This window comes from Phragmites australis, chromosome 9, assembly GCF_958298935.1.
Source record: "Phragmites australis chromosome 9, lpPhrAust1.1, whole genome shotgun sequence".
NCBI classification, from domain to species: Eukaryota; Viridiplantae; Streptophyta; class Magnoliopsida; order Poales; family Poaceae; genus Phragmites; species Phragmites australis.
The window spans coordinates 454763-481482 of NC_084929.1; the positions used below are offsets into that span (position 1 = coordinate 454763).

At 42.3% G+C, this 26720-nt stretch overlaps 2 protein-coding genes across 4 annotated transcripts; both read right to left on the reverse strand.

Moving 5' to 3' along the window:
- Positions 1-735: 735 nt before the first annotated feature.
- LOC133928246 (uncharacterized) lies at positions 736-7357 on the reverse strand. 2 transcript variants are annotated; one of them, XM_062374489.1, is made up of 12 exons: positions 7146-7357; positions 6681-6795; positions 6373-6579; positions 6106-6285; positions 5125-5322; positions 4764-5029; positions 4189-4294; positions 4031-4072; positions 3367-3531; positions 3087-3266; positions 1337-1537; positions 736-1244 (listed from the first exon to the last, which is right to left on the reverse strand). In XM_062374489.1, exons 2-12 carry the CDS (start codon positions 6789-6791, stop codon positions 1077-1079), a joined length of 1824 nt encoding a protein of 607 aa, XP_062230473.1. In that variant the 5' UTR covers positions 6792-6795; positions 7146-7357; the 3' UTR covers positions 736-1076. The 2 variants fall into 2 exon arrangements, with proteins under 2 accessions (XP_062230473.1, XP_062230472.1); XM_062374488.1 differs by having other exon boundaries at positions 1337-1540; positions 7146-7356.
- A 3824-nt stretch (positions 7358-11181) lies between these two features.
- Positions 11182-20254, reverse strand: LOC133928247 (methionine S-methyltransferase-like). 2 transcript variants are annotated; one of them, XM_062374491.1, is made up of 12 exons: positions 19885-20254; positions 16784-16977; positions 15976-16182; positions 15788-15883; positions 15054-15242; positions 14668-14856; positions 14355-14591; positions 14125-14259; positions 13721-14041; positions 13388-13567; positions 12098-13063; positions 11182-11799 (listed from the first exon to the last, which is right to left on the reverse strand). In XM_062374491.1, the coding sequence occupies exons 1-12, from the start codon at positions 20237-20239 to the stop codon at positions 11482-11484; spliced, it is 3387 nt and encodes a 1128-aa protein (XP_062230475.1). In that variant the 5' UTR covers positions 20240-20254; the 3' UTR covers positions 11182-11481. The 2 variants fall into 2 exon arrangements, with proteins under 2 accessions (XP_062230475.1, XP_062230474.1); XM_062374490.1 differs by lacking the exon at positions 19885-20254 and adding an exon at positions 17782-18346.
- Between the last annotated feature and the right edge of the window lie 6466 nt (positions 20255-26720).

The window sequence follows — 26720 nt, forward strand, 5'->3', positions numbered from 1 at the left end:
CAATTGATAGGTCTCCTCAGGTTGATGGAAGCAATCGATCAGTTACCATTCATCTGAGCCTGAGCCTGAGCCTGATGAGCTTGGGCATTGCCTCCCATAACCAACCAACTCCTAGCCTGAACCGAGTTATGCATGCCATTGCGCGCTCGAATTCGCCGCTCTCCAGAGCAAAGCTGAACCGTACGTGATTTCAATCGAAGCCGACAACATTGATTCGGCCTCGTCAAATACGGCCGGGTGGTGTCGGTGCGCTGCATCCAGAGCCACCGCATCCGCAGGGCAAGACCAGCGATGCGCAGGTCCGGGATGCCCAATCCTCCAAGCACGATCGTGTTATGTACCACGGTCTTGCACGGGATCGGAGAAGAGATTGGAAGAAGAAGATCGGGGAAGAAGAAGAAGAAGAAGAAGGTGGCGAGGAAGAACGGAGGTATATTGTTAGGGAAAATTAGATTCCTGCTATCTGTGGAATAATGCCATTGGAAAGAATGAAATCGGCCCAGTGCCATTATCATTTGCGATTTCTTTGAGATACTCTTTTGAGGATTTTTTAGACCAAGCTGACTCTGTCTTCTTTTTAAAATTAGATTCCTGCTATTATTCTTTTTTTTGTTAATACATGGTGTCTCAGCATTTTCCTTTTTGACTCAACACTTATGCACATATTCAATTTTCCTTACTGGAATGGTTGATTTTTTAAATCCATATATTTTTACAATCTAATACTTTAAAAAATATGGAACGGATTTTCTTTGGTCATAAAAAATGTAGAGCGTATGTTACATTTTTATCCATTTTTTCTTTTGTTATTTTCCACTTCTTTCTCCTTTTTTCCCAAGTTATATATGAATTTGTTGTGCAAATTCTTGTGGCCATGCTTTTTTCTTTTGTGACAAAACAACCCGGCCATGCTTTCCTTGGCATGCAGCACGTGAACACCCTGTCGAGCTATCGATGAACAGGCAGAAGAGGACGAGGCGGGAACGAGAAAAGAAGGTCGTTCAAAACACCCTGTCAACTCTGTCATCTTCACTACGCACAGCAGCTGTCCCCTTTACAGCAACTTCATCTTCAGTTCAACTGTCTTCCCAAAGCCTGAGATACTCCATAGCACGCCTTTTCTGTTCACAAAAATCTAAAAGACGATCACGGGATCTAAGAATTTCTTGTTGGTCATGCTTTGCAATAGTTTCTCCTGCATCATCATGTGCATAAATTATCTTTGATGGCAAATCACCTGCAACCTGTACGAGACAAAGCACAAAGATTTTATCCATGGATTACTTGAATTGTCTGTTTATGTAAAATCTATTCAAAATATTCGCAGCTTTAGTACCTTAGAGAAATCAAATTCATGTCTGGCCTCAGGAACAAGAATTTTTGCAATCACTCTGGCATAGAGCAAGTCGTCTTTAATTGATTCACCAATCCCAGAAACATGATGATCAAATTTATCGCGCAAAGCCTTGGAAATAGTCTTTGATTTTATGTCCAGATTGACCACGTGACCAAACGTGAATATAAAGTTCTTATCAATCTTCTGAAATGGAGGGACAGCATTGTTACAGGAAATAAACACAGCAACAATAACAGCAAAGCCTTTTGTCCCAACTCCCAAGCAAGTTGGGATAACATACAGATGAAACCCAATAAAAACCACAAAATAGATATATATTATAGGAACGTAAAAAATAGTATTAATAACGGTAAAATGGTAACAAACGATCAATTTCCTAAGTCTGATTCAGGAACAGGAATCGCTAATAATAGTAACAGAACAATGAGGCACAGGTAGTGCACTATTGTCTTCTGAATCAAGAACAACCTTTGTTGCAGATTTCATGGAAGGATTTCCCTTTCTTGTGCACTACCATTATTTTTATTTCAAATACACACCTTATGCTACTACTGGCAGAGACGAATTTCTTTATGCTACTGCTGGCAGAGACGAATTTCAACCCTAAATCCCAAGTTACATTATTATCGATGGTATCAAAATATATTAAGCAGCTCAACTACTCCCTCCGGTTATAAATACTCGACACTTTGATCAAAATCCGGTCAAACTTTTAAAATTTTGACCATCAATAGCTTCCAAAATATAGTTATAATATCTAATAAAAATATAATATTATGAAAGTATTTTTCAAGTCAAATCTACACGTATGTTTTTTATGTTTCCAAACTAAATATTTTGGAAGTTATTGACGGTCAAAATTTTAAAAGTTTGACCGAATCTTGTTCAAAGCGTCAAATATTTATAACCGGAGGGAGCATTAATTTACTGATTTAAACAGGCTGGGACTACAGTAGGACGTTTTTGAAACGGACTCAACAAACATTTTGCAAATCTGTGGAATACTTGCACTTCGTAACAAGCTGAGATTAGGTATCATTCTGGATATGAAGGAGCATAGCAAAGATCTTTTGTGTTCTCTAAAGTCTATTTGGTCTGCTTTAATGGAGCTTAGCACGGAGACGAATCTTAGTAACTAAGGTACTTGTGGGCTAATAATGTTCAATGTCTTCTACAGGCATAATTGCATGCCAGTTGTCACCATGCTTTCAACAAGGCATAACCACAAAACAAAAGAACAGCAACTAAATTGGCCTCACTGCATCACTGCAGTCTACAACTGGGCGCAGGAAAGAAGATCAAAGTACGACTGCCTAGGCTGAACTCCAGCCATGATCATGGGCACATGTGCGGCTAAGCATTCACAGCGTTGATGGCAATCTTTGTGATAATTTACTACGGCACTCAAGGGCAGTTTGTTCTCTTCGAAGAGGAGGAACTTTTGCTATGTGATGATCAAGTGTGTCAAGTTGTACGAAGGGTAAATGAAGCTCCCCTCTTAAAAGAGCATGGTGTTAATTGCCTTTTTTAATAAAATAAAAAATAATAACTGCTGGGCAGTTGTCATTTTGAAGGGACCAGCCCATTTTTATAACCCATGAGGATCATTAGTTGAGTTCATTCCAGATGTTAGGAGGATTGCTTGATCTGAATTATTATAGTATGAAAGAGATATATGGAGTACAGAGAATAGAGAATGGCATTACAGTAGCAAGGGGAGAGTAATTACTTTTCTTGGTGAGACATTGATTCCATACACTTCTATGTCCCTTTGCAGTCCCTTGCTCAATGGAAGATAATACTCATCTGTCAGCTTGTCAATCTCTTCAACTATAAAATCACCCAGGAGATACTTTAGTCCCCACATCAAATCACCCACAACTTCCTCATCAGTCGAACATTTGACGTCCTAGAAAACTATACCAACATTAGAATGCTAGACTTGACTAAAATCAGCACTGATAACTTCAACAAGTCACAAACCAAACAACTGAGGAATACAAACTGACCAGTTTTGACTGAATAAGATCTTTAAGCTCAGTGTTTTGAACGACCAATTCCTCATCCTTGCAGAATCTTAGAATGAGTTGTCTCAGTTTGTCGCCAGGATCAGTAACATTGTTCCAGGCAACAGACTTGTGATCAACCTTTACGAAACCAAGGGCGAACACAAACTGACATGATCCATAATTACAACCATTAGAACAATATGGCGGGCAGCACATCAAATTATTAAGGGCCATACAGCAGTTCAAAAAGATCATATGGAATATGGTTCTAATCTCAAGTGACAGAACACATTAATCTTGGAAATTACGGTTGGCCATCATACCATAACATTAATTCAAAGATCGGAAATAACCAATAAACCACTCACTAAAATATCCAAGCAGGTTTTTTGAACGATTAATAACATGAATGGGAAGAAATGATAGTGTTTGTAGTAAAGTTCTATAAGGTGATCAATTAGCCCTCCTTGACAGGGCCTAGGCACAAGGCATGCCCATCCAGCCTAGCCTACCTAGTCAATTTATCCCACATAGGGCCACCTAATCACTGATTAGGTGCTAGGCACTAGTCGGGAATAACAGTGTTTGTAGCATACTGATGGTAGATTACTAGATTAAACTACCAAGAAGAGAGAACAGCAAAATTGTTGCTTAAGAGACCTACATTGCGTGCATCACGTGTATCCGAAAAATATGTCCATACACGCTGCAAAACGGGGGGAGAAAACTTTATCAGTGTGATGATTCATTAATCAGTTGCAAGGGCCCAAAAGAAAAGAAAGGAAAATGGATGATTCATCAAACGGGGTTTGGGACAAGTACCTCAGGATATTTATACACAGACTCGCGAACATTAAATATGGCGAAACCCGAGGGAGTCTCAAGCAGCGTCTTCCTAAACTTCAAACGCTCCAAATCCACACGGCCCCTGCCAGCACAAGTCAAGAACAAAGCAAAACTGATCGTGTGAGTTAAAGAAACAAATCAAGAAGGGTTATGAAACATCATTCAAATGTACTTCGATCCTTTTTTTTTCAAACAGACAAATCCTCATAATAGCTCCCCCCCCCCCCCCGGTTAGGATGAGTGGTAACTCATAAGGTTGTGGTATCTATTTCAAATTTGAACTACATCCTAAGACATTCCAACCACCTAAGGATTCCAATCCAAATCACTCCTGTCCAAACAGGAATCAACCAAGTAAAAGACCCAAATTAGTCTTTTTTCACAAGTAAACTATGATCCTCATAGAATCCTTAAAGAGCTGATATATGATTATGGTTAAACTTGCTAAGGGCTGTACAGGTACAATGCTCAGTTACTACATAAAAAACAAAACCAGAACATAATCAATCCTTAAGGGAATGGAGCAGTTGGAAGGCATATATTGCACTTACCCTACATAACTTTCATCAGGCTTAGTTATCTCATCGCCATTTGCAACACTCATCTCATATATCATCCATGAGATTTCTGATCTGAAACGTGATGCTTCCATATACTTGACAAGCATCAGAATCTTGTCTCTTGCTCTAGGAGCTTTCAAAAGGTATTCAAGGGATCTCATTATATTTTTTATGTCATACAAAGTAAAATCAACTTGAAGTTCAGCTGCAATTTTTTTAGCCTGCTCTAACATCAATGCTGATTCAGGTGATAAAGTCTGTAGAAATGAGCATGGGGAATTATTAATTATTACTCAATGACAAGTTTATGTGAAACGTGTTAAAAATACTAACAACTATCAGATTTACTAACCTTAGAGAAACCATATTTTTTCACAAACGCTGGAACAAGAGCCATTGAAAGCAATTTTGCATAGCTCAAGTCATCTTTAATACTTTCACCAATGCCAACATACTTATCGTAGCATTCCCGCAAGTCATTTGCAACAGCCTTCAAATTCATATCAAGATAGCACAACAAACCAAATTTTGATATAAAGGATCTATCAAGCTGAAATGGAGAAGAGAATCAAGCTGTAACATCAGACTTGTGGAGGACATACAGAAAAAAGAAGGAACATTAAGAATTAGGACAATCATAGGGTATGTAATTAATTAGAAATACTAGCGTGCGATGCATTGTTCCGGAGCATAAATGCACTAGTTTTTGAAATTTAAACAATAGAAATACTAATGTTAGGATACACGAAAAACAAATTAAACAATGAAGGATCTCAATTATCTAGAAATTCATTGAATTGTGATGAACACTCTACCTATTAATAATTTGAGTGCAAATAATTATGGTGTGTATGTTAAATCCAGTGGTAGAAAACAAAAGGAAGGGCGTCCAACAGTCTAAACAATAATTTGGATGACATGGACAAATGCATCAATAACTTCATAAATGAATAGAGGAAGATGCACAATCTACTTATTAATGACTTCGCTGGAAATAATTATGGTACGTAAGTTGAATACAATGGCCGAAGAACATTAGAAAATTGCATGTAACAGTCTAAGCAACAGCTTGGATTGCATGGACAAATGCATCAATAATTCGTAAATGAATTGAGTAAAAGGAGTCTACTTATTAATCAATTAGGAAATATGGTGTATAGTTAAATATAATGTCAGAGAACGTTAGAGGAAACGAAAGGTATGTTACGGCAGGTCTGGACAATACTTTGGATGACATGAATAAATGCAGTGGCAACAATTACATCCAGTTCTGTGGGTATATATCAGGAGTATAGCAATTAGACAATAGTAGAAGAAGCAAGAGAATCATTACCATTCTTGTTGGGATATTTACTAAATAATACTTTAAGGCCTTTAGCAATTCCTTGCTCAATGGAAGACAATACTCGGTCGTTATATTGTCCTTTTCTTGGCGAATAAATTCATGCAGCACATTCTTAACTCCCCACATCAGCTCACCAACAGTGTTCCCGTCACATATACATATGACATCCTGAAAAACATGAGCAAGCCAAGCTATATTAAGAGTCATTACTACTCATTTTACAGAAACCAAACAGTGAAGGGAATATATACTGACAAGTTTTTTCTCAATGGATGCTTTAAGCTCAGCATCTTGGACATATAATTCCTCTCCACTTTTGCAGAACTTTTGAATAAGCTGGCTCAGACCCTTGCCAGGACCAGCATCACCATCCCAAGCTGATTTGTGATCAACTTTTATGAAGCCAAGGGCAAAGAGAACTTCAGATGCTACACGTGAATCAGCAAAGTACAACCAGATATTCTGGAGAGAGAAAAAGAGAAAGGGAAAAACATTATCAGTTTATCAATCAATTGCAGGAAAATGGATAACGCGTTGCAAGAGGAGATCCGGAGGACAAATACCTTATCTTCTTTGAGTGCAAACTTTTCAACATCAAAAATTGCGAAACCTGACGGAGTCTTTAGCAGAACCTTGCACCCCACCAAATGGTCCGTATGCACACGTTCCATCATATTGCTGCAAGAGAAAAGCAAGACCATAGCAAAAAACCGATCATGCAAGGAGAAGAAACTCAGGAAGAGGCGATGTTCTAGCAATCATGCTGAGAGGGACACTATCCTAACTGGGTCTTCCCATTGTACTCGACACAACTAGACTAAACCGGATCAAACCCTAAAGGCTCTGTTTGGATGAGTGGTAACTCGATCGAGATAAGGTTGTGGTTTCATATTTGAACTAGATCCTAAAAAATTCCGATCAAATTAAATACCCATAATCCACACACCGCACCGCTCCGCGCCGCCGCGCGATTCAACAGAAGTTTAAACCGGAGAAGGGTGAAGGGGATTAGGGAAAGCAGATCGTACCTGGAACCCGTCTCGATCCCAACCGCCTACGTGATCCCGTGGGGAGGGCGGCGTCGAGGGGTGGCGGAGAGGGGCGACGGCTCGGCCGAACCCTAATCGCCAGAGGCGGGTGACAGGAATCTCTTGCAGAAATCTCTATCACGCATGATGCACATATGCGACTCTCTTTCTCTCTCACGCATGCAGGCAGACATTAATTACATGCGCTCGGGCAATGCATGCACATGCATGCATGCATACTTAGGACATCTCCACCCGATGATCCTATCTAATTTCTAATAGCTATATTTTAATAATATAACTTAAAAAAAACTACTACAACATATTCCCAATACGACTTCCTATACTTAGCGAGCCTCAAAATCACCCTCCAACCTCGCTACTTGTAGCAAACATCTCTCGCTCCCTATCCGACCACGAAAACACATGAATACCAATTTTTACACGCGTTGTAAGAGAATTTACATGCATGAACACAGTATCGTAACTAGAGTTACGTTGTCCATGCTCGAGTTATAACTATTGTTATCATGACTTGAATGATAACTGCGGTCACAGCACACGAGTTAGAAGAGTATTTACGACACCAACACACATGTTTTAAGAGCATTTACTACACCAGCACATATGTTTTAAGAGCATTTACGATATAAACACGTGTTGTAAGAGTAGTTACCATACGAGTCCATACTTTGTAAGGGAATTTACAAAGTTGATATTTATATGTTAAAAATAACCGTCGATATTTATGTGTTTAAAAATAATTGTTGAAAATATCGTGGTTTGAATTGTAGTTATTTAAAAATATAGTCGTTGGGATATAGAGAGTTAGATATTGGGACTCTGTTGGAGAGTATAGCGATATTGGGAGGAAGTTTTATTGGGAAGACTCCCTATATAAAGATTTTGGAGTGATTTTTTGTAGGCTGTTAGAGAAACCCTTATGACCAGCGCAGTCTCAGTCCAATCATGTCGGCGATTACTACTACCTGCGTGCTGGTATCTGTCGGTGTATCAGGAACCAGGGGTCCCTAAATCCCGAGGCTAGGCCAGCCATCCGCCACATGACGCCATCCCGCGAGGTCTCTCATGTAGGAGGAGAAAAGATCAAGTCCCAGGAGAAGGTGCTCGGGGCCACAATCAGTGGTCCCTGAGCACCCCAGTTCCCCAATGATCCACGGAGTCTAAGTACCGGGAAGAAAGTGCTCAGGGAGGTGTCCGCTCACCCCCGAGCACTCTAGTCCCCCGACGAACAAAAGAGCCAAGTTCCGGGAAAGAGTGCTCGGGGCTGCGTGCAGCAGCTCCCGAGCGCTTGGTTCCCTGAAGATCCGTACAAGAGTGCTCGGGGCTGCACGTGGCAGCCCCCGAGCACTCGGTTCCCCGAAGGTTCGTGCAAGAGTGCTCAGGAGAGAGTGCTCGGGGAGGCGAACGGTACCCCCGAGCACCCGGTACCCCGAGGACAAGGATAGGCGTGCTCGAGAGAGAGTGCTCGGGGATGTGAACAGTACCCCCGAGCACTCGGTGCCCCGACGACCCAGAAAGGCCCCCGAGGGGCCCGCCGATGAGGTGTCAATCAGTCAGAGGTCCGAGGCCGCATTTAATGAGCGTGCATGGCCTGACACCTCCAACTGCTCCCGCCGCACTCAGCGTTAGTTCCTGCCACGTTCTGGCAGAGAGGCGTGTGGTTATTAATTGCACGGGTCCTGTCCCGTGTCATCCGGTTTGTCTTGGGATAACGTCGTCAGGACCAAGACGTTCCGTCTGCCACGCTGCCGTGGCAGGAGAATGGGACAGGACGGGCACGCCGGTTATTCTGCGGCTGCCTGGTGGGCCCTCTCCACGGCGCCCGTTGTCAGGGCGTTTATGGTGACAGGTGACCGGGCGTGCGACGCATTTTCCACCCCCGGTCACTTCATCCAGAAGAAATGATGACGCCATTTCCATTTATGGCGTCTCGGAACTCGAGCCCCTTCCTCTCCGTTCGGGGCATGCCGTGACCGGCGAGTACTTAAAATAGTGGGCAACACAGAACAACAACGAACAATGGACGACAGCGAGAGGCCATCCTAAGGAACAAGACGAAGAGCACAGCGCAAGGGTAGACACTGTGAGCAAGTTTGAGCACAGTTCCAGCCGAAGAACAAGGAGCCTCAAGCTCTTAGTTAGACCAACATTTTTATAACCAGCAACATCCTTGAGGGACTTCCTCAGGGTAGTTATAACATCCATATAGGAGTCGGGTATTACGCCCCCGTACGGCTCGAACCTGTCTAAATTCCGGTGCATTTACTTCTCCTTGCACTAGGTCGACACCCCCACCACCGGCCATTTACATTCATTCTCATTTATTTCTCCGACGAACTCATTCAGGATCATCCCCCGGCCGAATCTCTAAATAGGGGTCTCTCGGGATCCCTGCGACAGGAGTTAATCCTCCGACAGTATCAATATCATACATAGCCTTTGGTGAGGTGAGGATGAGGATGAGGGTTATACTACAACGTCTTGCAATCTCTTGCATTGTTGCTTGATGGTTTTCAAGCTTTTTTGGTTCAACAAAAGGAGAATCTTTTTCCTCCTGATGAACAATAAGACTTAGATATGAAGGTGTTGGTACCGTTTCTCTGCTTCGTAGTCACCAAACTGGTTAAGAGGCTTGGATCCACATGGCCTTGAAGCGCCAAGAGGGATTGGGAGGCTCAAGGCCCTGCATACAACTGTTCATTTATTGGAATTTCGCGTCTGTCTAGTCTCAAGCAAATCCCGCTAACTGGTTTGTTTATACATGGCCAGGTGGACTTGTAATCAGAAAACGGCAGAGTGCAGAATATTGTAGGCATGCCAGAATGCAGCAACAGTTGATATGACAATATAGATGGGCATAATTGTATGAGTAGATGACGAGGACGGCCGCCGCCCGCCGTGCTGGCAAAAGAAACGAAGTAGATCAGTCCACCTGGCCATGTATAAACAAATTTTGCATATATATTTTTTTCAGTTGAACGGAGACTAGCTGGGTTCTCTTCGGTTCGAATTTGATTGAGTTTTGCTGCAAGATATCTATCTAATTACTACTAGTAGGAACGCAGTGGACAAACCTTCTCATGATAATCAAAGATGCGGATCAGAGCAGCCCACATATCTGAACTCAGGAGATGCAATTTCGTCAGAAAATTTGAAAATATATGGCCAGGATCATCAGTTAAGCTCCGCAATCCTGCAGTACCTTGAGTGCTGTGGTTACAACTGAGTGGAACAGTAACATTGCTAACGCCAATCTAAGAAAAGGGAGCACCTGAAACAATAACTCTGAAAAGACCATGAGAAGGATAATCATAAAAAGAAAATCTCTGGAAAATATGACAAGACAATTGATCTAGGATTTGCATCATTCAGAGTTTAAGGACCTAAATCATAATGTTTAGCTTTCAACCATTGGGGCCCACTAGAGCTTGAGAAGCAAGCACTGAAGAGGGAAAGGAGAAATAATGTAGAATATTTTGAGTGAAAAGGTATAGAAAATAATCAATTCTCGAGGATACATCTCTGCAACACTGACTACTGCTCCGAAGACCCCAAAATCGCCATCAACTCGATCAGAGGCATGAACGTCTGAAAATAAAAGCTTTTGGTGTGCGGGTGTTTACCTCCGGGCCACCGAGCTTGAGCGACTCCTTCTCAGCATGATCCGTCTCCGTCGTGAGCTGAACTTGTGGGCTTAGCTTCTGGAAATAGCATAATCACATTGCTGCTTTTTTTTTTCTCAAGTAATTATACATTGCTGATCACTGGCTGCATGCAGTTCACTCATAGAGATTAAAAAGCTAACGAATGAACAAGGCAGAACACATCGTGAGACATGCACACTTGAGATTCCAAACCGGCCCTGAACTTGAAACAGACCAGCAGGACACTCAAATTGCTAAATATTAATGCATGCAAACACAACACATGACAGTGATAATTGTACTACTCCTAGACAGTCCATCTGACTTTATTTTCCTAGCCAGAAAATAGCTACTCCAAATACGAGTCATTAAAAACATCAACACATGACAATAATTATACTACTAGCCAGTCGATCTGGTCCGCACCAGCCAGCTCGGTGTTCTTCCAGTGAGACCGATTTGCTGCTGCATGTAAACCGTCCATCGTACTACTTTTTATTCGATCTCCTGCCAAACAGGTCCTTACAATCAATGTGTTACCAGTAAATACATCACAGCATTTCGTGCTGCTCTTATTCCCTGAACAATGTCACTACGTGCTTCATGGCACTAAGGTTTCGGACAATGCGGGGTGATGGAAGCAATCGACGACCAACGCTCAGTCTCCCTCAGTTACCGTTCATCTGAGCCTGAGCATTGTCTCCCAGAACCAACTCCTTGAACCGAGTTATGCATGCCATTGCGCGCTCGAATTCGCCTCTCTCCAGAGCAAAGCTGAACCGGCAGTAGCCGGGTATCCCAGTCCACGAGCTGCTGTTTATGCACAGGCCAGTGGCTCTAAGGATGGCTTCCCGGATGTTGTAGCCATCCAGCTTGCCCTCGAAACCGTCAACTTTCAAGGGCTTCCCAATGTAGGCAGTCGGTTTCGCCAGCATTGAGATACCACCACAACCACTGGCAACGTCCCAACCGCAGCTCTCAAGTGTCTGTTCATTGCAGAGAGAGAAAATGTCAAACATGGCTGGAAAACACAACAAAATTCAGTTCATAGCAACTACTGTAGTACTCAGTGCAAGTTATATCTAGTAAGTTGTTGCAGTCAGATCATTCTAGTGTAACAACATGGGTAAAGTCGGTTTTTGGAGCCTCCAAGGACAAGGTCCTGTCAATATTTCTCTATTGATCTTAATTCGAAGGGACACAAGTGTGAAACGAGAGGGAATTAGATAGCATTTTCAAATAGAGGGACTTACAGAAGAGGTTCAGAGTGTACAAGGAGCTAACCTTTATCAAGTGGTTGGCACGATTCTTCAGTTCCTCCTTTTGGTCCACCATTACATCGGAGAAATGCTGGTCCTTCTGGTTCTTAAGGCCCAGTAGCTTTTTGAAAGTGTACTTCAGTGTGCTGTGCGGCCGACTCAAGCTTGGGAAACTATAAAATGTGTCAACCAACGATGAATCGTTCAAAATCAGAAACCCATAGGCATGCCCTGCTGCAGCCAGCTCAAAGGACAGCTCTCCTAGCAGGACCACGGTGAATGACGGCTTTGAACAATTCACAGCAGAAAGACATCCTTCCAAATTCCACCTACTCCAGCCATCAGTTTGGTACTCCAGACCAGAGAAGGAGGTATCTATCACTACCCTAGCTCCATATTCAGCACAGACAGAGAGCAGCTCTTGAATATCATTGTTACTGTACAGAAAACCAGTAGGGTTGATTGTGGGGCCACAAATATACACCCATGGCCGAGATACATTCTTAAGAGTGTCAGCTAGAACCTTTGGTTCAATCTTGAAATCTGAACCGAAATTTGTTGGAATAGTCAAGGTGCTTGCGTTCACAAACTTTGCTGCAGAAATGTAACGTCCATTGGTGCCCAAGGGGAAAAGCAAGGTGCCCTGTTCTTGAATGCAGCAAAGAACAAGCTTGTTGAAGAGTGCAAGAGAGGTGTTGCCATAGATAATTTCAGAACAACCATCTGCCAGGAAACCATAGCTATCTTTCACCAGCCGTTGAATGCTGGAACGAACATCAGTTTCAGAATCAGTGATGTTCTGCCTGACAAAACTTTCGAAAACGAAAGCATTCACTGCAGAAGGTACTGGCAGGAAGCTGCGATCTAAATCCATATGAATGATACTGGATTTATTAGAATCAGGAACAAAAAATTCAGCTGCCTTTAGGGTAGACATAGCCGAATTAGAAAATCCTATCATCTTCTGAGGTATCACTTCTGCAGGTTGTCTCTGAAACACGGCAAGGAAAAAAGGCATCAAATAAAAGGAAGCCATTAAGGTCACACAATATTCCATGGGTTTCAGAGGCCGCATTATTACTATTAATCATAATTAGGCAGAAAACAAATGAAAAGACACAATCAAGTATCCTACTGATACATTTAGCTGTTCATTTTGAGTAGGTGTTATCAACTAAGGAAATATTTATGGACAATCTGACTTCTGCTAAGGAGAATGTTCATTAATCATTATGAAAAAGGGCGATTGAACACCGAAGTTGTGGTAAGGATGGGTTATGGCTGAGGCCCAGAGTTGGAGGTAACCCCTGTTTACCTCTTGTTGTGGATGCCGGTCAGCAATTTGAAATGCCAGAAGCTCATGGAAAAGGCAACCATAATAGTGCTGGCTGATCATAGAAGTATGACCCTCCAATAGCTCAATAGTTTGTGACAGTGCTTTATATACAGCTGCATCTTCTGATATGGCAAAAGCAACTTCAAGATCAGAATAAACCTGCAAGTTTAATCCAGAATCAGATAAATCAATGGATTTTACTTCTAATGCAGAAGTAACGATGCAGAAGAAAGTTCAAATACAGTTTCAGGCTGATTGATAATAATCAAGTACACCCATAAAAATCAATTGCTGTGGTAAAGTTGTAAGTACCTGGTTCTTTACTAAACCACACAGTATAGCTGCATGGGAAGGTAGGGTCTTTCCAGCAAGATATTTCAGTACACCATTAGAGCTTGGCAGGCTAGACAACTCCAAATGCTCTGAAATATCTAGGAATAACCGGGAACCAACATCTTTTGTTACGCTCAGTAAGTTCTCGAAAGCAGCACTAGTGATAGCCTCAAATTGAGCCATGCCCGAAACAACAACCTGAGGCTTCAGCTTCCTGATCAATTCAATCAGCAAATCTGATTGGCGTGGTGCCTCAATTACAGTGACTGTGCTTTCAGTATGGTTACAATCTGCTCTTCCCTGAATTTTCAGTAAACAAAAATGTGCGTTGAGGAACATCCAGATACATTATCATATACACAAATAGAGTGAAAGCAAGGTACCTCAATTGCTAGAGATGTTAACCAGTGCTTGGGCAAATGTCTGGTCAAATGTTCATCAACAATCGCAAGTGCCGGTGAGAACAATTGAAGAGCATTTTCTATTGCCACAGCACGAGAAGGGAACACAACGACATTCTAGTGAAGCAGAATAAAAATGAGCATCACGTGAATCATAAGTAAGGAAAAGCATAGAATCGGTAGACTTTAAGACAATAGAGACGAAGTCTTACATCAGGAGTTAAAGGAATGTGGTGGTAGCTCTTCATAAATCCAGCAACAAGTTTCCGAAAGTTTAGACATCCAGCTGGTGGCTCACAGGGGTTAGATTTATTCTCTTTCAAAAAGCTAGCTAGGTATGCTAGGAAGGGAATTTTTTCATCAGCAACAGAATCGTCGTCAAAGGATAAATCAAGAGAACTGCTGACTTCATGGAATCCATCTTTAAGAAATTCAAATATTTTCTTCACCTGAAAGTTCTCTAATTAGTACTATTCCTGTTCTTACATTATTACTTTTAGAAATCATTAGAGAACACAAAGTAACCTGGTTGGGCTGGCGAAGTTGACAGCTATAAACAGACAAAGCATGTGAAATGCGGCCACCAGATTTCATATATGCCCAGGCTGTGCGAGCACAGATAGGCTGATCCCCAACAAGATCCATGAAGAACTCAAAGCGATGTCTGCTATTTTTCTCAATTTCAACTAAAGCTGAAATATCTGTGTCACCAGCCTGCAAACAAACCAATTAATTGGTAATGATGATGAACAAAAATAGTGCTGCAATATAAGACAGTAAGAGTATCAACTAGTAGACGAGAACTCCAGGCCTATTAAAATCTGTTGTGTAACTCAAAGTACATATTGCTGACCAAACCAGGATATATTGCTGACATGAAATATATTTCTAGTCTGTCAAAGCCTGACTACCTGCATAATTTTTGTTTGCCAGAGCTTTGTGATGCGAAATCCTCGACGTTGAAATAGACGTTCACAGACACCTTGTCCTGGCCGACCTCCCATGTTGAATACCATAATACCTGAAGGCTTTATGACAGCTATCCCTTCTTCAACTGCCCGAGCAATCAACCCAAGGCCAAATTGGTCCTCAACGAAACCCTGGATGGAGTAAGATATGTGACAAGTTCACAAACACAACAAATTAAAAAGGAAATCAGAATAGTCCGAGCAGCTGTTGCAATAAGTATTAACTTGAGCAACAGCATGCACAACATTCCTTTTTAACCTGTTAAGAAAATAATGCTAACTGCACCTCTAATAGAGGATTCAACAAATCCAAAGTCAAAAACTATAAGAGATACAACGTGCATGATTTTGGAACTGCAACATGAATAAATATCCTCGTTGTAGTTGCTTACCAAACCACTGGCGTCACCACTCACTTTTCTTCTATCAACAAATTTCACATAAAGTTATTTAACTTGGTGTGCTGGGGTCAATTGTTTAATCGGACATAAGAACAAATGTAGCTATATCAAGGAACCTTGCGGAAATAGATTTCCTCGTGATCCTTAACACCGGCTCGGGAAAATGGAAATGATTTGAAGACAAAACACCATTAGTAAAAAGCAAGGCTCAAGTTTCATGCATATCAATGCATTTTGAATGAGTGCTGAACATATGTAAGAGATCCTTCAACTAACCTGAAGAGCACAGTAATTACTCAAGGAGTACAAGAACTCCTCACTTGAATTTTCGGTTATAATCTTTGACATTGCCTCTGGATTTGGGTTAAGAATCTGAAACACAAATATATTGAGAGTAAGCATTTTCCTTCAATTCTGGTTTACTGTAATTTCCTTTCACCAAACATGGGAACAGCTGACTATACCTGCGGTATGCATCCAACAATGCGATCAAGCTCAATGTTGTTATCTCTGCAATAAGAAAGGAGATCTGACTCATGGAATTCAACTCGGTCGAGCAATGTTTTCCCCTCCCCGTCATAGATTGGGAGACCATCATCATCTAGTGCATTCAAGTACAGGTTTATCCACGCAATCTTCACAGCTCTTGGGTTTATATCCAGACCATAGACCTTAAAAGAAATAACAATGCTTAGCTTGGATCCTGACAAGATAATAAATAGGACGAATCCAACATGGTTTCAGCGCTCAGCAAGTAAAGTTAGATTCAAGATAAAAGGGGGTTCTAGTAAGAAAACATGCTATTAGACTAGTACTCCCTCCATTTCTTTTTATAGGGCGTATTAGGATTTGACAAAGTCTTCCAAAGTATACTTTGATCATTAATTTCTCTTACAATATATTATCAATTGCTACAAAACTAATATCTTATTAAAAGATATGTGAAATATGAATCTATTGATACATCTTTTGTACGCTAAACATGCACATAATTTGACTAATTGTTGGCAAAATTTACGAAGTCTGACTTTCTCGGATCCTAATACGCCCTATATTTTGAAATGGAGGGAGTACAATACTCAAAACATGGAAGCACTATGCTCAGTGTATGTTCTTTCTTTACGAGCACTAAACAAGTTAGACCCCCATGTTATTTCTTGTAAAATGAACAGATGTCCAAGTGTCACAAGATTATAAGACACAAGATTATAATTCTGTCACAAAGAGGAATTAAGGATACGATAAAATGTCCACGGCTCAAGAGATGCCAACCTTCAAAGGGGACCACTTTTCTGCAAGAGCAATGGATATCCAACCGTTGCCACATCCCAGCTCTGCTACAGTCTTATCCCTGAAAATGGAATCTTGATGCCGATTGAGGCCCTCATAGAAAGTGAATGACCAATCTTCAGGAATGAAAATGCTAGGTATCTCCATCATCGTTAGCTTCTTCCTTTGTTGGAAACCTAGAAGCAGTTTGTAAATTTGTCATGAGAAAAACAGCATGATAGATACTTGATAGAGTTCATGTACTAGTGAACTGGAAGCTTTTATCACTAGGCCAACAAAAGAAAGCAGTTTATACACCCAAACAACAAGAGAACTTCCGTCAGGTCGTGAACTCCAGATAATGTAAAGAGCTTATAAATTACAATTGTTCCCATGCAAAGGCTCCCTTCCTATCCAATCCAAATAAAGGGATGGCGCATGTGTCCTATTTTTTCTTAGGATGAACTACAAGAGAACAAGATTGAACTTCCGTCAGGTCGTGAACTATTTGAGATCAAACACTTTGAAGAACATTATTAAACAATAGAGTAAATGTGCTGGCCAGTCTTAAAACTTGTCATGGAGTGTCATCCAGGCCCATGAACTTTGAAACTGCAGATTGAGATCTCTAAACTTGTTAAGCGTGTCATTCGGGTCCAAAATACCCCTCTGGTTGCCGATGTGGCGTGCCAGCGTGGAGACTTGTTATTGACCAAGTCAAAATCAAAGAAGAACAAGAAAAGGAAAAATCCCCTCCGTTTGGGGATTTATTTTAGCACCAAATTACTGGGGATAGACTGTGGTTTGTTTATTTATTTATTGAGGAATAGTGTGAACACATGTCAGACATTGATTCTCCTTTATCAAAAGCAGATCGCGGAATCTGCGAACAGCCGAGTGATGGGTGATAGAACAGCAATAATAGCAGCGGTTCATCCAGATTACTATACTTGGGAACAAATATAATCGGCGCGGTGAGAGATAGATGGGTTAGGTAGGACCTTGGAGTTGGACGTCGTGGATGCGGAAGTAGAAGGTGCGGAAGCAGTCCTCCCCGGCGGCAGGGTCGACGAAGCGTCGGCGAACGGCGCCGAGGAGGCGGCGGGCGGCAGGGCGGGTGGCGGGGGCGTGGAGGCGCTCGAGCACGGCCTTGGCGGCGCCGTACGCGGCGTCGCCCGACGCGGCGCAGTCCGCCAGGAAGGCAGCGACGTCCTTGTGCTCGCCCGCCATTCGTCCGTCCCTTCCTTGGGTTGCTGGGTAGGCTAGGTCAGGAGGAGGAGGAGATCGGACCGCCGGAGAGATGGTTGGAGTCGAAGCAGAAAATGGCGGGGAGGGTGCTGGCCGGGCCGGGCCGGGCCGGGGCCGTGGTCCACGGGAAGGGAGGCGCAGGGGTAAATAGTACTGGCCAAGTGGGCTGCTGGGCCGGGCTGACAGAGCATACATAGGCATGGCCCGTCAAGTCCAGTTATAGAATTGGGTCGTGCTGTGTCGGGCCGGGTCGACACAGCCCATGAGGTATCTTGCCATGTCGGGCTAGCTTGGGGCACGACTAAGGCATAGCTAGGTGATAAGGCACGATGAGGTGGCAGCAGGGTGAGACGGCGAGGCGGGGCGGGGCGGCAACAAGACGGCGAGGTGGCAGGGTGGTTTAGCTGGGTCGAACAGGACCGACACACCATACCGAGGTCTCGACCCAAGCACAATATGACTTATCGTGCTGTGCTGTACTCGAATCGGACCAAAATCCATTAGCACAGTAGTTTAATTGATTTTAGAGTGGACGTGCAAATTTTGGAATAAACAATCCAATTCTCTTATAATATACGTAGTTAGGAAAACTCGAAAGTTAACGAAGACGATGAACCTTTTTTTTTCACCAAGGTCCGTATGTGGACTTTTTTAACATGAATATTCTTCTTCCAAGACTTTTTCTGAGTTTTCATTCACCAAGAGAAGAAAAAAAATAAGAACTTAATTAAGTCCATTTATCGTTTTTCTCTCCAATATGATGAGTATTTGCTAATTAACTAAGATATTCTTTTTCTCTTTACTACTACTACAACTATTGAGATTGAGAATTTGAGATGAGATGCCAGCTAATATATAAGCACTTCTCAAAACACCTCTTGATAATCCATTAATTTTGAAGTCTCTAAATTATACTATATAATTGCCGGTCATACGAATTAATTCATGAAGATTAAGCAGCAGATACATTGAATTTTGTGTTGATGTGGCACAACACACCACACTTGAATTTTGTGTGGCGATGGAAGGCCATGAATCAAAAGCAAAAGGAAGGCCAATAATAGGAGTCTGGAGATGACTTTGACCCAATTTTATGCTTAATATATGTGATCCATGTATGTATTATATATACTTCAGGAGTAGTTGTCTATATCGATACGATGGGACAACACACCATACTACATTGGAATTTTGTGTGGCAATGGAAGGCTATGAATGGAAAGCCAAAGGAAGGCCAATATATAGGGGCCAGGAGAAGACTTTGATCAAAATTTATGCTTAATATATACGATCTATGTATGTATCATATATACTTCACAAGTAGTTATCTCCATCAATATAATGCGACAACACAGAATTTTGCGTGGCGATGGAAGCCCATGAATGGAAAGAAAAAGAAGGCCAGTATATAGGGGCTAGGAGAAGACTTTGACCGAATTTTATGCTTAATGTATATGATCCATGTATGTATTGTATATATTTTATAAGTAGTTGTCTTTATCGATATGATGAGACAAATTTTGCCGGCCTGATATATAGGAAAACTGCACCTCAACTTGTTGCTAGCTTGTTGTGTCGAAAGTATCGTTTGATATATGTTTTCTAGATTTGATTTGGTCGTATAAACATTGTTTTTTTTTCTAGTTTTCGTGGGTCATTCTTGTACTTGAAAATAGAAATAAACATGTATTTGTATATATTTTTTGATTGAGACATTTGTAAAGACAAATCCAACAGTATGATTTTCATATAATCGCTCTTGATCGTTTTAAACATATTAGTAGTCAAACTATCAAAAGTATTCTGAAATTAAAGACAAATGAATTTAGCATGAGTAATGGTAATGGATGACATACATGGAGGCGCAGAGAGGAAAGCGGAGGCGGTGGTTGGGAGGAGCAGCTCCTGGATGCGGAACCCGTACGGCCGGAAGAAGCCGTCCTCCTCCTGCTCCTCGTGGGAGAGCTGCCGTCGGCGGAGCGCGGCGAGGAAGACGCGAGCCTGGCGCCTGGTGGTGGGGTCGTGGAGGCGGGAGAGGAGAGCTTTGAGCTCCGCGTAGGCAGCGTCCCCAGACGGCGCGCACCGCCGCAGGAAGGTCTCCACCTCCGCCGCAGCCTCCACGCCCACGCTGCCCATCGGACCTTCTGCTCGGCTCTGCTTTCCTTCCTTGACGAGAGAGACCTGCACTGCAGGTGAGCTGCGTCCATCCATCGTTTATATAGACGGAGATGGAGGTGGAGCCATGGAGGTAGCCATCATCTCATGGAGCTCAGCTAGCTAGCCATATTTATATGGGATTATTATTATTATTCGAACTCTAATAATAATAGAGCGGCCTCGTGCATATTATATGGGTCGTTGCCACGTGAGACACATTATTGACTACAGTGGTTTTGCTATATTATATCCTACTCGCGGTTAAAATATATAGGCATAGTCTATTATATTTGATTAATTTTAAATAAATTTTAAAGGCTTAACTAAGTAACGTGAGTATATCTTTTAGTCCCATCTTATTAATGGAGTGGAGTGAGATCAATTTAAAAGGACTAGTTATCTACTCGTGCGTTGCGACAGGAGCAAAAAAAAATTCACGAGGTACTATAATTAACTGAGTGACATATAACGAGCTACAACAAAAGACTATCTTGCACCACATAATATTCATGTTCTGTAAGACACAAATAACACACGGTCACTCGAGCCATCATAAAAAATTTGAGTAGAAGCTAAATTTTGAGAGCATTTCAGACAATAGAAAATAAAAATTTTTAAATAGGATGAACGACATGAGCTCGGGCCACCATAAAAAAGTATTATGGTTGCTAACTTCAAATAGAATAGGTGAGCATCTTGCAACGGAAACACAAGTCATACCCAACATAATATCAAAGTTACAGTCAACAATCCGTCTGCACATAAGAATATTAACATATCAGTTTCCATGACAAGCTTGACTTTCTCAGTCATCAAGAAAACAGTGGCACCAAAAAACAAAGTACTTACAAGCTTGTCAAATTGGTTAGATTGGACAGACTTGTTAGGATTGGGCCTTGAATTTTTTTTTCCTTTGAACCTCCTACAAGTTCATAATTTTAACCCCTATTAAGCAGGGTGATGCAAAGTCCATTTGTCATTTGAACATGACAAAAAAGTAGCTCTACATTCAGGATGTTGAGTCAATCAGTTTCATTTGACCACATGAAAATATGCTGCATTTCTGTTAGGAGTGACAAGTGAAAAACGTTCTTGTGCTAATACATATGGAAAAAACATATATAGAAAACTTAGATTACACAATTTCCTGGTTAGGAAAACTTTCTACAAAAGAATATATTGTGAAGCAATTGATAATTAATCTTACAGATCTTGCAACTTAGTCAAGCTCCCGATAAAATCAGGCATTTTGCCTGTGAAATCGTTGTCGGCTGCCCACCTGAAAGCACAAGAAAATCTATTAAATTAAGTGTGTGATATACATCGGACATAACAATTGTAGATGTGGTAATGAGCATACAGGGTCTTATTGGAGATTGGGAGGTTCTTCTGTTCGTCGTGGAGGATGACGCCCATGGAATCACGATTGTTCTCCATTGAGTGCCTCTGATTGGCAATGGTGGCGTGTGTGAATGCCATGCGAGTTGTGCAGGGCGGCGCGGCGCTCGCAGTACACGGCAGCGTGGGAATGCCATGCGAGTTCTGGAGGGCGACGTGGCGCTCGCAAAACACGGCAGTGTGGGGACGAGCTCACCGTCTACCCCAGTCCCACCACCCAGACCCCGTCCTCCTCTACAACGGTGCCACAGCCAGCCCCCGACGCTGCCGACATGCTCCCCACGCCGGTGTTCTCCACCATTGCATCCTCCTCGCTCCTGCCATCGGTGCTGTTATCACAGCAGCCGCAACGGCGACTGCAACCGACGGCGTCATCGGAGTCGGGGATGGCGACGGCGCAATAGCGCAGATCGAGGCGCGGATTGGCGGCAGCGGCCAAACCCTAGGAATGGGTTCCCTTCGGTGGAGCACAGTGCGTGAACGGCAAGGACAGCTGCTGGCGGCGCAGGAACTTCGAAGGTGGGGTCCTGGACGTCATCGACGGTGACTCGTCGGCGGGGAGGCGACCGACGGCGAGGGCAACGCGGGAGGCGACGGCGGCGGCGGCGGCGCGCAGGATGAGGATGCGGATGCGGAGCGTGAGCGCGGGCGCGAGCGGCGCTGGAGGAGTGCAAGATTGGGAGAGGAGCGGAACATGGGAGTGGAACGAGCAGCGTGAGGGCGATCGTGTGGGCGAGGACGTGAGCGGGTGATCGTGCGGCCGAGCGGTGTGCGAAGGGGCAGAGGAATCTAAGGGGTGGCAGAGGAATATTCTTGGCAGACCAACATGCATTACAGCTTTTTTAATTTAAAAAAGGAATTGTGTCCTTCATCCACTTAGCATGTGTGGCTGAGAGGACTAGGAGAATACAAGCACACGCGTGCTCATCTCACTGTGGCTGCACGGGCGCATGAAACCTGCGTGAATGGTGCGGCCTCCTTTTGCAAATTTATATATGTTGATGGCCGCCGTCACAAAGAACATATGTAATTAGGGTTTTTGCCTCTTCTTGTTGTGCTGCCACACTTAGTCTACTACAGTGCACTGACGAACGGGAGAGCAAATCTTCAAAACCCGTTGCTTTTGAGATCCTGCACCGTGAGATGGCAAATAAGATTTTTAGAAGCGCTTGGCGCGACTCGCTTCCTCTATGTCCCCTTTGTCATCGTCTGCTGCATCGTTATCACAGGGACATCTGCATCTCACGCTGCCGATGAGTATGTTCGAGTACGTTCATCGTAATCCATCATGTTTAGCATGTCTGTTTTCTTGCTGCTTACGTCCTGAAATATATTAGAGATAAATATATGTCTAGGATAGACATTTATAGTATGATAATGATAATCGTTAGGTTCCTGTTTATATTATATTTAAAAATTAAATTAAATATGAAAGTGCACATTTATTTTACAGTACATGCATCTTCACTCTCAATCTCTTCTACAGATCGCGAAAAGAATATGCATGCTATTATTTCCATGGTACATCTCATCATTGCCTTTGATCTCGATGCATCTTCCACGAGCTCCACCCATTCTCTATCGCCTGTTTGTAATTTACATGGCATCAAGAGCCACTCTTCCATTAGAGAAACATCACCATGCATGTCCAGCACCTCAAACAACTCTGCCACCTCCGGTGTGTTGACATCTTCATCCACCGGTTTCTTGTCCACTGTCGTTAGAGTCGGTCCTGATATTTCAGTGGCCCGGGACAAAACTAAAAATGGGTCCCATTGAACATAAATATCAAAATATTTATATAACAATTGCAAAAACAATATTTTGGGTAGAGTCCGCCAGCATTTAGGATAAATTGGAACAAACTGGAATGCGTTCGTTACAGTAAGCTGGAACAATCTGAAATGCGTCTGATCCAGCTTATTGTAAATGCTTGCAGGAACAAAATTATCGTAAATGCTCGTGGTAACAAAATTGTGAGGGATCGAAGTACACGTGCGTATGCTTTGTATTAATGTATGCTAGCTAGGTAGAGATACTGAAAGTGCATTTAGTTTCTAAGTATGATTTTGGTAATTAATGACAATATCTATGAACTAACAATATTGTTAAAGTTTGTTAGTAGGTTATTCCATAGGTGATGCATGGAGAAGAGATATGCATCAAGATGAAAGAGCTCTAGATGATGCTCGGGTAAGTTGATGACAATACATATAGACTAATAATTATATTGAGAATTATTAGTAGTTTATTCTGTAGGAGATGCATAAATGACGAAGCATGAATTCATTAAGAAATGCTATGAGATCAAAAGAAATGCATCGATGTTATTGAGCTCTTAGTGATGCTCATGAGAAGAAGAAGAAGAAGAAGAAGAAGCTCGAGATGATTGACAATAAGTATGAAGACTAAGTCGCTTATGGAACTAAGTGACTAAATGTATGATATTGTCAATAGTATTTTATGAACTTACCCGTGTATTATGTGCTTGAGAGTGAGTGGAGTTAGGTTTTATATGAAGATTGCAAATAAGAGTGAAGGCTAAGTTACCTGTAGAGATTAAGTAACTTAAGGTATAACGTTGTCAATTATATCTTAAGGACTAACCTATGTGTTTTGTGCTTTAGAGTGTGTTAGGATTAGGTTCTATAAGAAGTCATGAGTTGAATTAAAATATTCAATATGCTAAATTAGAAAAGTAAGATCAAGACAAGCTTAATAGACAATTTATATGTTTGATACTTACGGTTCATTCATCGGTGATGAACAAAGTGAAAAGATTAAAGATGTCGGGTACAAAATGGCTTCCTATAGCAAAACGGTCAAAGGCAAGTAATACTTGGTGTGATGAACCATATGGTGGTGAAGAGCAAGCAAATGGCTTGGCGTTGAAAGACCAATGCGGTGGTGAAGGACGAGTGAAGGCTTTTGCGGCAATGGACCGTACGAGAGCATGAGAAGCTATGGATGATTCGCATCAATCACATGAAGATCAAGAAGGAAAGTGAGGATGAACATCGTCATCAAGCTCAAGTGAAGAGTTGATGATAAGCTTTGAAGAGCTAGGAGAAGCATTGTGACTAGGATAATGCATTCGTCAAGTCTAATGGGATTGCTCAAGGCAAAAGTATAACTAAAATATGTTTTCTAGTTTTGTCGATCTCAAGAAGCTTAGTGGAAGACCGAGTTACAGGATCTATAGCCGTACTATCAAGAGAGACTGCCAAAAGCGTCGCTCAATCGTAGTGTTAAGTGTTAAAACCACATGCTTAGTGCAGGATCGTAACATCCTAGTTTTTAGCCAAAAGTTAAAAATTTGATTCAAAACTATCTCAAATATATTTTCAACCCAATTTCCAAAACCCCTCAATCTTTTCTCCTCTCTCAGCCCGGCCCACTTCCCTTTTTCTTTTTCTTTTCTTTATCCCCGGCCCGGCCCTCTTCCCCTTCCTCTCCTCCGGCCCGGCCACCCTTCCCCATCTCTCTGGGTCGCTCTCTTTCCCCAGCCCAGCCCAGCCCAGCCCAACCCTTCCATCCGGCCTCACTCCTCCTAGCCTAAACCAGCACTGAGCGACCATGGCCGCCGGAGCTCCTCCTTCGACGCCGGCCGCCGTGGGTGCTCCGCTAGCCAAACCGAGCACACATATAGTTTCCCCATACCACGTATAAGCCTCCAGTGGCTTCAAACCCGAGCCAACCAGTGTCTTCGCGCGTAACCCGTCTCGATCGCCGCCCAATCCAACGCCGGCGTGCAATTAGCACTATTTTGACCATCGCCGTTGATTACATGCCTCCCCATCGTCTCCGACGTATCGTAAGGATCACCGAGAGCCACTCCCCGTCCCAAACCGACCCTGGGAACCGCCGGCGGTGAGTTCTCCGATGAACTTCCGCCGCCGTCTCGCTCTGGCCCGGCGACCCCGCCGCCTCGCGCTGTCAATACCAAGCCGCTGCTGTCATCTCCTTTCTCTGCATAAACCCGACAGGTGGGCCCGGGCATGACATCGTCGTCCGCCGCCGTCATCTTCCCCTCGGGCCGGAGTTGGGCCGACTCAGCTCAGAAGCCAGCCCATCAGTCGAAGCCCACACAGAAGCTAGCCCACTGAGCACAGTACTCTTTCTCTTTTTCCCGAAAACCAGAATTTCCAGAGAATATTTCCCATTTTTCTTTTTCTCGATTTAATCTGCTGACAAATTCTGAAGCCCATATTTCCTCGTTTCAACTCTAATTTTGACGATTATTCCACCGATATTAATCTAAATTCAAACTCTATCTTTTCATACATGTTTCATATTTATTTCAAATTTATTTATATTTTATTTATATTTAATTATGTGTTTGCTTTGTTGTGTGTACCGCGTTTAGAGATCGGAGAATTTGTCGAGGAGGAGGAGGAGGAGCCTGTAACCCAGAAGTTCGAGCAGGACCCTTTCGAGAACTCAACAAAGGTAAGTATCAATCTGTTTTCCTTCTTGATCATATTGAAACCAGTTTTATCACTACGATCCGTAGCAATCGTTTTACACCAGATGATAGTATGATATATATTTGTTGGTATAATTTAAACTATTGAACTAGTTATGACCTACTGTAGAGTAGCCATCCTTTTGTGATCTCCTGAATAATTATCTTGAAAACCCTAGGACTGATTGGCTGACTTTTTGTTACTTACCATTGATTTAGGTAGTGTTTGGTTGGTTAAACGAAGTTGAATGGAATGTGATCGTCCTAGATGGATGGGAAGGTTCTGGATGAGGTGATACAAGTAGGTTGTTTGGTTAGATGTATGAGATGGTACGAGAATGTGTTTGGTTGAGTGTATTAGATAATATGATTACATATTTAGTTGCTTAAAAGTCATGTATTATATTCATGTATAACTTAGTTATTTTACAGAAATAATAATTTTTATATTGTTATTATCAATAAACTATGCTAATTAGTACTAATCATTACTTATTCCCGTTAACCATAACTTAAGATATCAATAACCATCACTAAATATCAATAATAATAATTAGTTATGGTTAATAACATCTAATTGTAACTAATGTTTAACTAAAAATCCTTAATAATCAATAATAATAACTAATCATCACTAACCGCAAGTGAATAGCGGAGTTGACATAACCTGTA

Excerpts from the sequence above, each read along its gene's own strand:
- LOC133928246 (XM_062374488.1), bottom strand. The coding sequence starts at position 6,791 with ATGATGGAACGTGTGCATACGGACCATTTGGTGGGGTGCAAGGTTCTG. Across the intron at positions 6,580-6,680 it reads TTGCACTCAAAGAAGATAAG|AATATCTGGTTGTACTTTGC; the intron begins GTATTTGTCCTC and ends TTCTCTCTCCAG. Across the intron at positions 4,073-4,188 it reads CTGTGTATAAATATCCTGAG|CGTGTATGGACATATTTTTC; the intron begins GTACTTGTCCCA and ends CCCGTTTTGCAG.
- LOC133928247 (XM_062374490.1), bottom strand. The coding sequence starts at position 18,229 with ATGCCTATGTATGCTCTGTCAGCCCGGCCCAGCAGCCCACTTGGCCAG. Across the intron at positions 14,042-14,124 it reads TAACATCTCTAGCAATTGAG|GGAAGAGCAGATTGTAACCA; the intron begins GTACCTTGCTTT and ends CTGAAAATTCAG. Across the intron at positions 11,800-12,097 it reads GTGCCAACCACTTGATAAAG|ACACTTGAGAGCTGCGGTTG; the intron begins GTTAGCTCCTTG and ends TGCAATGAACAG.